Source organism: Suricata suricatta, chromosome 6 (genome assembly GCF_006229205.1).
Source record: "Suricata suricatta isolate VVHF042 chromosome 6, meerkat_22Aug2017_6uvM2_HiC, whole genome shotgun sequence".
Classification (NCBI taxonomy): Eukaryota; Metazoa; Chordata; class Mammalia; order Carnivora; family Herpestidae; genus Suricata; species Suricata suricatta.
The window spans coordinates 30,573,096-30,584,804 of NC_043705.1; the positions used below are offsets into that span (position 1 = coordinate 30,573,096).

The 11,709-nt window shown below is 45.5% G+C and overlaps 1 protein-coding gene across 3 annotated transcripts in view; it reads right to left on the bottom strand.

The window, feature by feature from the left end:
• HBEGF (heparin binding EGF like growth factor) overlaps window positions 1–11,709 on the bottom strand; it is a 63,409-nt gene that overhangs the window by 12,886 nt on the left and 38,814 nt on the right. For all 3 annotated transcript variants that reach the window (XM_029942049.1, XM_029942050.1, XM_029942048.1), the window contains exon 2: window positions 140–301. In XM_029942049.1, coding sequence (XP_029797909.1) covers window positions 140–276 — 137 coding nt within the window. In that variant the 5' untranslated portion in view covers window positions 277–301. The remainder of the gene's footprint in view (window positions 1–139; window positions 302–11,709) is intronic.

The window sequence follows — 11,709 nt, forward strand, 5'->3', positions numbered from 1 at the left end:
CCCGACTCCACGGGCGCGGCGGGGGGAAGGGGGCGGGAGTTGGGGGCGGCGCTCACATATTTTGGGACAAGGCCAGGGCGGCCGTCGCTAGACTGTGGGTAGTGCTACTGACCGGCAGGTGGCGGGGACCAGTTCCTACCTTTCCACAAACGCTTGTAGTGCGGCAGCCTTGTGACTGCTGTACTGTGCTCTGCCCTTGGACACCCCTCTTTTTTCGCTTGTTTCGGGCCTGGTCCCTCCAGCCATCCCTGCTCCAAACCAGGGATCTGCACCCATGTCACCTTCTGTCTCCCATCTTTGCCTAGCAATATAGCAAATAGTAAATGATCATTAATTCATTTTATCGTTTAAAAATTAGACGCATGAAAAAAAAATTAGACACACGAATGCCAGCAGGTCTCATGAACCCAAAGTAACCAGAGTTGCAGTTGCAGGCACTTGATATCAATCCAGCAAAAACAAAGGAAGTTAGCATTCTTCCAGCTGCTAGAGTGGCTTCCCTCCATCTTTCTCCCAGGGGAATATAGACTTCATTAAGATTTTTGAACTATGGATTAGGATTCCCAGGCTTCTGGGACTGGAAAGACAATGGTTGTGCCGCGAGCTTCTCACGTTTCTTTGACTCGCAACACCACCTTCTCCAAAGTAAAAGCTGAGAGCTTCTCCCACAGGACTTAGCTGGCTCGCCAAGGTTGCTATTTTCAACAGGTGCCAGGAGATTAATGTGTTTCTCTTCCAACCCATGTGTTTTTACAGGGGTCTTCTGCAGTCAGTGTCCTGACCCAAAGAAATTATTCTCCCAGTAGATATTTCAACTCCCAGGGATGTACTGGGGAGGGAGTTGTATAACACAGGGCTTGGTTGGCATTCAGAGCCCTCAAATGGTGCCAGAGAGAGCTGCTTGCCTGATTTCAGCCCATGTGTAGGGATAAAAACAGGCCTCCTATTTATACACAGGCTATCCCACTGTGTCTCTCCGTCACCACTTTTGTGGGGGTCTGCCCTCTTGACTTGCCCCTAGCAACCCCTCCCAGGCTTAGGTTTCCATAGGAAATGCTGTGGAAATCACTACCTGGAATCACTACATGTCTAAGTTGGAATCTGGACCTTGTCACTTACTGAGTGATCTTGAACAATATATTTAATCTCACTGCACCTCAGTTTCCAAATCTCTCAAACGGGAATAATAATGCCTATTTTATAGGGAACTTTTTAAAGATTGAATGAAGAGGGAAACCTGGGTGGTTCAGTCAGTTAAGCATCTGACTCTGAGTTTCAGCACAGGTCATGATCTCATGGTTTGTGAGTTCAAGCCTCGAATTGGGCTCTGTGCTGAAATCAAGGAGCCTGTTTGGGATTTTCTGTCTCCCTCTCTCTCTGCCCCTCCCTCGCTCATGCTTGTGGTCTCTCTTTCTCTCTCTCTCTCTCTCTCTCAAAAGCAAATAAATAAACTTAAAAAAAATAAGACTTTAGAAAGAAAATACATATAAAGCAGTTAGTACACTGCCAGGCTTATTATAAGCCCTCAGTAAATGTAACCTGTTATCTTATTATCACTAAGCATTCTATCATGACTACTCCATTCTCTTAGCAGCCTCTTTCCTCCCTCTTCTCCCCAAGTATGAGGCTGTATGTTGGGCTGGTATCAGGCAGAAGCTCACCTATCACCTATTTGGCCAAGTGCCACTGTGTGGATTATTCTTTGGGGTGATTACTAGTACCTTTGTGGATGATCGCCACCCCGGCCGCACCTTTGCTCTCCCTCAGCAGCTGCCTGACCACCTCCTTCCCCTAAACCAAGCCACTTTAGGGTTAGGGCTCTCCCCAGGGGAGGGCGGAGGGAAACACTTCCTGACACACAGCCAAGTCACCCCCTTCCCCGCCTGCTTCCAGGTTCACACCCTGCTCTCCTGTCCCAGCCTGCCTCTCTCTTTGCATGCTCTATCCTTCCGCCTTCTCACTTCCACATCAGCCTCAGCCCCATTCATGGGGCAACTCCAAGCTTTCATCACACGTAGGAGCCTCACCCCACCTTGGTTTGCGTGTCAGCCAGGTTTTACGGGAAGGGCATGGAAAAAGAAGACAAAAGACTTGGAATGCTTTTGGGACAGTCACTTCCCCCCTGAGAACCTTGAGTGTCCTCTGACCAAAATAAATAAATAAATAAATAAATAAAATTAAAAAAAATCACCATTCAGGCTGGGGCAACCTCATTAACATCTTTATTCTACAAACTCAGGCACTAGGGGCACAGCAGTAAAAAAGACAACAAGACAACTCATGGAGCCTATGTTCTCCAGAAAGGGAGACAGGAAACATATTAAGTAAATAAAAAAGGAAAACCAGAAACAATGACAAATATTATAATGAAAGTTAAAATACAATGATATCCTATAGGATGATGTGTCCCAGTGCTTGAGATGACACTTGAGATTTGGTGACTTATCAGCAAAGTCTCTCTGAGCAGATGACATGTAAGCTGAGGCCCAAATAAAAAGAAGGAAACGGACTTGTGGTCATCTATTGCAAAAGCATTCCAAGCCATGCAAATAGTGCAAAAACTGAAGTGGGAACAAACTTGGAACATTTAGGGAACAGCAAGAAGGCCAGAAAGGAAGGATGGATATGAGATAACACTGAAGCAAAGACTAGGGACAGGTAACAGATGACATTACAGGCCAAGATAGATGCTAGATTTTACTTTCTAACACTGTGAGCATCAAATGAGATGTTGATGGGAAAGCACAACTATGCAGGATTTTTCATGTCCTCTTCCACCTGTCCTCATTGTCAAGTGCCATGGATAAACTCCTAAGGAAGCAGAGTCCAAACGGGCCACTCTGATTTCCCCAAGTGTCTATGGAACATGAACAAACTGAGCTTGAAGACTGGCTCTAGGCCACTGTGAGTCACGAGGGGGCAAATCTAGAGCAGAAACCCTGGCATCCTATTTTCCAGCCCTGTGCTGGGTTCCCTTGTCTCTGAAAAGACAGGCTCCATGGGACACTGAGTATCACTGACTCACTGCTAAGCCATACAGACCTTGATTTGGAGAGAGCATTCACAAACCAATTGGGAGGAGGTGGGAGCACCTGGTGGTAAGGAAGGGCCTTGGAGAGGGAACTAGCTTGAATCCTTGCCCAGTGATTGAGATGTCTATGCTAGGAGATTAGTTCCCCCAAATCTGGCTGTGTATCAGCATTACCTGGGAATTTATTAAAAATAAAAAGATCCGGGGTGCCTGGGTGGCTCAGTCGGTTAAGCGTCCGGCTTCGGCTCAGGTTAGATCTCACGGTTCGTGGGGTCGAGCCCCACGTCGGGCTCTGTGCTGACTACTAGCTCAGAGCCTGGAGCCTGTTTCAGATTCTGTATCTCTCTCTGATCCTCCCCTGCTCGCACTATCTCTCTCTCTGTCTCTCAAAAATAAATAAAAAAGCATTAAAAAAATTAAAAAAATAAATAAATAAAAAGATCCAAGCTAACTCCCAGTCCTCCTAATTCAAAACCTCCTGGGGTGGGGCCCAGCATCTATACTCCTATTGGTAATCCCAACATCAGCCAGGTTCAGAAGCACTAGTCTGTATGATTCACTAGGATAACATACCGAGCATCTGAACAAAATCTGAACCTCTGAGGCAGAGACAGAGGCACTTTTGGTAAGGACACTTCTGTGCTGAACACCTCACACACGTCTGCTTGCATGATCCTCATAATTGCCCTCAGACTAGATATTCTTCCATCCTTTAAGGGGCTGAAGCTAAAAGACGTGAATAACAGTCCAAGGTCACCTAGCTAGGGAGAATCTAGCCCTCAATTTGAATTCCTTCCTTTTTTCCTGGGCCTGCGTTCTTAAGCTCAACACTACCCTTAACAAATGGGTGAGATAATGGCTCTGCTTTGACAGACAGTGACCTCATCAGCTTTACTGAGCCTCAGGGATCCACCTGTCCTAGGGGGACAGTGATAGGGATCTGCCTCACAGGCTAGAAAAAGGACCAGGTAGGACAGCAGAGTTGCTAATGAAATTGGCATACCCTTGGGAGCCAGATAGTCACGATTCAAATTTTGAACATGCTATTTTTTAGTTTTCTAACTGAGGACATGCTATTCAACTTCTCTGACCTATAGTTTGCTCATCTGCAAGATGGGAATAATAACAGTAGCTATTATTATAGGGCTTTGTGATGGTTAAATCAGATCATGTGTGTAAAGCAGATGGAATATGTGTGGCACATGGTAGGTACTTACTTGGTTACAGCTGCTGTTAACAAAAACTTAAAACCCCACCCCCCAAACCCCCAAATGTTCTTTCTTTCTTACTCTTTTTCTCTTTCCCTTCCTTTCTGTCTTTCTCTCCCCCCCCCCCCAATCCCTTCCTCCCTTCCTTTAAGTGGGAACTTTAAAAAGGTGCTGCTTTGTCCTGGGGCAACCATCCTTCCTCAGAGCTGAAGTGGTCTCTCCCTGCTCAGAGATGGCCATGCTGATGATGAAATGGTGGACTCCAAGGCCTCCCAGAGTTTTGAAAACCTTTACCCAAGATATCAACCCTGGTTCAGAGCTCAGAGAGTGGCATGTTTTCCCCGGGGGAGGGGATTCAGCTACCTTCCCCTTCCACTCTAACCAGGAGGAGTGAGTCCTAGTCAGACCTAGAGCTCTGGCGGCCAGGGAGAGGCCGCCCCCACTGAGAGTACTTCTAGCACAAGGTGCGAGTCCAGACTTACCTAAGCTTGAAAGTTCATAGTTAAGGAGTTATTGTTCCTTGCCGAAGGCTAGCTTCATCCCTGCTCTGTATCCCCATCTGAGCCAGCTGATTAGGCAGTTTTGGGGGTGCAGCTGGATCTGTACTCAGATCTGCCTTTTGGAGCCCCCTTGTAACTTCCTGTGCTGACTGGAGGCTCCTGGAGATGGTGCCAGATAACACACTGAGTGCACATCCAGGGACAATTGAGACCGCCTGTCTGATTGCCTGGGGTCAGGATCCATTTGCATAGGATGAAGACTATGCATAGACAACTTGGGGAGGGAGGCTAGGGGAGTGAGGAGTCCCTGTTATCCCTAGATGTTGAGGAAGGAATATTTATAATGTGCTTGGCTCATTATAAATATGGATTTCAAGGCTCATTATAAATATGGATTTCAAGGCATCATCCTCCATTTCTGGACCCATTTCTGGGACTTTAAGGGATTATCCTCTCCAGTCCCAGGATTTTCCTACTTTGGCCGTCCCAAAGTACAGATGGCTGTCTGTCATCAAGGAGGGGGCAAGTGATTCCTCTTGTCCATCACACAACCCACCTCTCTCTCTCTTTAAGCCTCAGGCTCCTCACAAGGAAAACGAGCGGTTGACACAACTGTTCTGTGTTCAGGCACTGGCCAGTAATGTCCATCATGAATTGTTCGCAGGCACGCTGTTATCCAAGGGCCTGCTGAGACAATTCTATGGCAACCAACAGTGCCTGATCTATGAGGCATGATAATCTTTCTCTATGTGCCTCGGCTTCTTCGTCTCTCAGTGTGGAGAATAAAATCTGCTTAGGGGGTGCTTGTGATTAGGGAGGTAGCACCTCTGAAAGTGCTTGGCAAAATGGAAAGCCCTAAGTAAATAGGTCAGTACTATTATTACTAACTTCTCCAGGGCTCAGCCTTAAAATGAGGTCACATCACAATCTGTACCAGAAATGTGTACGTTTGGTTCCTCTTAGAAATTCAATCACAGGGGCTCCTGTGTGGCTCAGTCAGTTCAGCGTCTGATTCTTGATTTCAGTTCAGGTCATGATCCCAGGGGTCTTTGGATCAAGCCGTGTGTTAGGTTCCACACTGAAAGTGGAGGCTGCTTGAGATTTTCTCTCTCCCTACCCTTCTCCTCCACTCTCTCAAAAATAAAATAAAAATTAATAATAATAAAAAAGAAATGCAATCACAGAGCTGCAATTTAACAATTAAACCTTATTCATTTGCTTTTTTTTTTTTTGTAACTGAGGGTTAATCTAGACAACGGTTCACAAAGGAAGAGATACTGCCCCCTAGGGGTCATTCTACGAACCTGCGGGGAGTCCTCAGGCATTTGGAGGAAAAGACGTCAGGCTCAATTAAAAAGTGCCCCCCCCCCCCCGGAGTCCTACGTTCCACAAGCTTTGTAAAAAAAAAACAAAACAAAAACAAAAACAAAAAACCCCACACAAAACATGCAGAATTGTATCTCTATAATTATTTCATTTTTTAACTTCGCATTTTATTAAGTTTATTTATTTAAGTAATCTCTACACCCATTGTGGGTCTCAGACTCACAACCCCAAGATCGAGTCAAATGCTCTTCCAACTGAGCCAGCCAGGTGCCCCTCTCTATAATTATTTTATTTTATATTTTTAAGGTTATTTATTTCGTTGAGAGAGACAGAGTTGAGTAGGAGAGGGGTAGAGAGAAACAGGGAGAGAGAGAATCCCAAGCAGGTCCTATGCTAACAGCGCCAGAACCCCATGCGGGGTCTGCACCCACAAAACCATGAAATCATGACCTAAACCAAAACAAAGAGTCAGACGCTTAACAGACTGAGCCTCCAGGCACCCCCCTATAATTATTTTAAAATATTTTTGAAAACTTATGAATAGGAGGAAAAAACCTGGAAAAATACATCAAAATGTTAACGTGGACAGACTTCTACAAAAGAGGAAAAAGTAAATGTGCAGATGCCGTATTCTCTGTGAACTTTATTTCAGGATAGTAATGGAATGTTACCATATTTGCTCTAAAAAATCGATTCTGAAAGGATTGAGGACCACCAAAACCAGAGATATTCACATGAAAAGCCTTTGTGTATCTTTCTAAAAGTGCTGTTCTAGATACGGTCACATATGAGCTCCCTGGCCATTGCCTGAGTAATAAAGTCCTCCTGTAGTTCAGTGTTAGAAATTTTGACTCTCGTGACTATATGGCATAGCTCCTTCCTTTTATTAGATAATGACAAGTGTGGAATTCATATGTTCCCTTTTTGCCTCCACCTCCAGGAAGCTCACAATTAAGTTTTGATTCTCAGTTGCAATGATTATCTCTAGCCTAGAATTCTGAGGACAACTCCTTCTTCTCCAATTTGGTTTCATTATGGGTGATCATGTTTTAAATATTTATTTGTAACGATGTCTTTTATTGTCTTAATTCTTTCCTGGAAGTAAGGGGTGCATAAATAATTAATGTGAAACTCAAAAATCACACACCTGCAGTTGCCTTCCCAACACTTCCTGAGTCTGGAAGTCTCCGGGTGGGGGAGGGGTGGGTGGTCCTGGAAAGCCTGAGGCAGAGCTGTTTAGGGCAAGTGCTTTTGTGCTGCAGACTCTATCTCTCTGATACCTCTTCCTCCTCTCCTCCCCTTCAAATGCCCTCACCCCTCTACTCCAGATGGAATGTGAGCATTGTGAGACGTAGAAGCAGGCTTCAACTGTCAGGGCCACTCCAAGTGTTGGCTGGATCTTGTTGGTCTGGGGTCAAGTTGGGTGTCAGGGAAGGGCACCGCAGCTCCAGGGTCAGAGAAGCCCAGAGCTCTAACTGGAGAGACTCTCTCTCCACACACATTCTGTTAGCATCTTGTCTGAATCCCTCAGAGCCTAGGCTTTGGAGCTCAGGCTGAGGCATCCAACTGATGTCTTTCTGAACCCTGGCCCACTAGCCCATAGCTATGACTTTGGCCAAGGTACCTCTGAGGCTCAGTTTCCTCATTCAGAAATCAAATGGATACTAGCTCCAGGGGCCATCTTGAAGACTCATGGAGATGACCTGAGAGGTGCTAAGGCATTGGTTGGAACATGGAAGCACTCAGAAGCCAGTGGATACTGCTCACCAGGGGGCAGGCCTGAGCCCTGCAACCCCAGGGAGAGTCACTGTTACTCTTGCACCTGTCTGCCCCCCCCCAACCCCCTGCAGCTGGGAGCACCTGGAGGCAAGAGTTTGCGTTAAACACCAGTTCCTCACTAATAAGTCAGTAGCTAAGGCAAATTGCTTAACCTTTTTGAGCCCCAATGTTCTAATAATAAAGTGGGAATAATGAAATGTGCCTCGTATTGGTGGTGTGAGTAAAATTACTAATAGTGGTTATTTTGGGGTAAGCGCATTGTGACATTTTGTTATGTTTTATGCATATGGGCATTTGCTCTTTTTTAAAAACAAATAGGAATTTTAAAAATATGAATTATTTATGTATTTTAAGTCACTTTTCAAAACATGCTTTTTCTTAAAAAATACTTAAATTTACTGAGTGCTCACTACATTTTTGGCATTGCTCTGAGCACTTTATTTTTTTATGTTTGTTTTTTAATGTTTAGTTACTTATTTATTTTGAGAGAGAGGCAGAGACAGAGAGAGACGGAGAGAGCAAGGAAGGGCCAGAAAGGGAGGGAGAGAGAGACATTCCCAAGCAGAGTCTGTGCTGTCAGCACAGAGCCCAATGGGGAGGTGAGATCATGACCTGAGCTGAAATCAAGAGTCAGACACTTAACCAACTGAGCCACCCAGGTGCCTCTGCTCTGAGGCTTTATATACATTATCTCCTTTCATTCTCACGACACTCAGGGCACCTGGGTGGCTCAGTTGGTTAAGTGTCCGACCTTAGCCCAGATCATGATCTTACTGTTTCCGAGTTCATGTCTGGCATCAGGCTCTGCACTGAAAGCTCAGAGCCTGGAGCCTGTTTCAGATTCTGTGTCTCCCTCTCTCTCTCTGCCCCTCCACACTCATACTCTTTCAAAAATAAACATTTAAAAAAAAGTTCTCACAACAGTCCTCTGAGGAAGTTAGCATATTCACCCCCAGTTGAGAGATAAGGAAACCAAAATGTAAGAAAGTTGAGCAACTTGCCCAGTTTGCTGTGAGTGAATCTATACATGCGATACACTTTCATAAAACTATATATACACAAATACATACGTAGACAAATAAGCGCATGTAGAAAAAAGCAAAATCTGGATAAGTCCTGCAGTCTAGCTAACAGTATTGTACCTATATCATTTTCCTGATTTTGATATTGTGCCATCTTTATGTAAGATATTACCATTGGGGGAAATAGGGTGAGGTCCTGCTGGAGACTTCTCTGTACCTTTCTTTTTTTTTCTACTTTTTTATTTCTTATTCCATAGACTCCCATAAATAGATAGCCAAAAATTAAAAAGTTATCAAAAACTAAACATTTTTTAAGCTTATTGTAAGGATTACCCTAGACAATGTACCTGGCACAGGGTTGGATACAATTTACATTTTAATATATATTTTCTTTCTTCCCTACTCTAGGAGTGACTATTTTCACAGATATAGTAATAATGGTCTCCATGTAGTGTACTCTGTGCTAGGCTTAATTTCCATGCATTGTTTCACTTAATAAAACCTACAAGGCATGGGTCCTTTTATTACTCCCCATTTGCTGATAGGAAGACTCAGGTTCTGCATGAAAAATCTCTTCTCCACTTGGTAGAAAATGACCAAGCTTGGATTTACACCAAGACTGTCTGTTCATGACACCACTCCATTCCTCTCCAGGTTCAGCTCAGAGTATTGCATAAAGGTATGCTTTGAACCTTGAAAATCATCTACCCCAACTGTCTCAGTTTATACAAAGAAAACAGGCTAGAAAGGGGAAGGGGTTTGGTCAAGAACACCTAACAATCCTGTAGCTGAGCAGGATGAGAACCAAGTGTTTGGATTCCTTGGTCAGGGTATTTTCCCACTGCCCACACGCAAGGCTACTCGCCCAGCTAGCATACCTCCTCTGAACCCTGCCTGGGAGACCACTGGTGCCCACAGGTAGATTTGCAGGTTCTCACATCCCTCACCAACTGGCACAACTCAGACCACTCAGGACCCAAAGATAGGAGTGGGGCCCTGGGAGAGTGGAGGCATGGTGACCCTCTACTGCAGGCAGCCACGAGAGGCAGGGTAGTTAGGGCCACAGAGAAGGCAAGGGTGGACCCTTCAAACTTTGGCGGGAGTGGTGGTGGGAAAGAAGGCTATATGCCAGAGGGGGCACTCATGTTAAATCCCTGTTCCTGTCCCCTTCAGGCTCTCCTGAGTCACTTGCTCTGAGGTTGGGGCACATTCTTGAAGGGGATGGTCACAGGGATTCCAAGCCCTCTCAAGGCCCTAGGCCAGTTTCTATTCTTTCTGGGACTGAAACCAACTCCCCTCTCAGACTCAGCACCTGGTTCCCAAATGGTAATATAATGACTCACTCCTTTCATTCCTATCTTGGGACCTCCTTGGATTTGGGGTAGATCGCTACAAGTCCAGACCTGGGGTTGTTAGGGACGGTCAGCCCAAGTCCCATTTCCCAGGGAGGAGGGGGGTTCCGTGTATCTAGTGGAGGGTTTGACCCTCGTTCAAAACAGCACGATTGGCCCTCTGTCTCCATCCTTGTTGCGCTCTCCCCACATCCCATCCCGCCAGGCCAATCCAGGGAACGTTGCAGCATTAAGGACCCCTCCCTTCCCTCTTAACACCTCGTCACCCTGGCAAGTACACTGGGGACGCAAACCCTGCAGGCTAGGGGACCAAGCGATCCTGTCCGCAGGGAGCAGCGCCCTCGTGTGGCCTCCAGGAGAAACGCTTTTATTTCCCAGCCTCTCCCTTTCTATGCGTTCATTGAACAAGCATTTATTGAGGGCCATTAGGTGCTCTAGGGGCAGCGGTGGAGAAGATGGGTAAAATATCTGCTCTGTGAACGGTGCATTCCAGTGTGTGTTTCGGGGTGGGGGAGGTGCAGGCAATATACGGCAAACAAATGAATGAGGCAGATACTAGCGGTGATGATTGCTAGAAAGAAAACGAAACCGAGAAATGTGATGGAGAAACAGGGCTGGATGGTTGGAAAAAAAAAAAAAAAAGGTCTCCTTCAGTGGGTAACCTCTAAGATGACACTTAAGTGACAGGGATTCAGTCATGTAACTATCTGGAGGGAAAACTCATTGCAGAGATGAGAACTACTGCAAAGACTCCCAAGCAGGAACAGGCTTTGCATAAATAGGCAAAGACCAGGGCAGCTGGAAAGGAGTCAGCATGGGGAGTGGTATGAGATGTGGGCATGAAGGTAGGCTAGGGCCTGCCTGTAGGTTTTATAGGTCATGGCAGAGTTAGATTTTCTTCTAGAAGTAATAGGAATGCATTGGGTGAAGTTTGAGAAGAGTAACATAGCTTGATGACCTTTTAAAACAATCCCTATGGCTGCTGTGCAGAGAATAAACTTTGGCTGTTTGTAAAATGGAGTAAGACCGTTTTTGTAGAGTTATTGTAAGGATTAAGAATATAAAAATGAGGGATCTACAAATATCTGGCACGATGACTTTGAAAATTATGAAACACATGGCTTTGCATATAAAAAATTAAGCGAGTGGCACCTGGTGGCTCACTCGATTAAGCTCCCGACTCTTGATTTCGGCTCCGGTCATGATCTCAGGGTCGTGGGATTGAGCCCCATGTCGAGCTCCGTGGTGAGCGTGGAGCCTGCTTAGGATTCTCCTCCTCCTCTCCTCCCCTCTCTCCCTTGCTCGCACACTCTCTAAAATAAAAATTGAGTGAATTTAAAAAAAAGTGAAGAGTGAAAGCTAGGAGATTATTGCAAGAGATTAGAAAGCTATTGAAATAATTCAGGTGAGATGTGATGAGGGGTTGGAACAAGGTAGAAGTGTAGGAGGTGCGGAGATGTGGTTCGATGCTGGGTTTACTTTGAAGGTAGA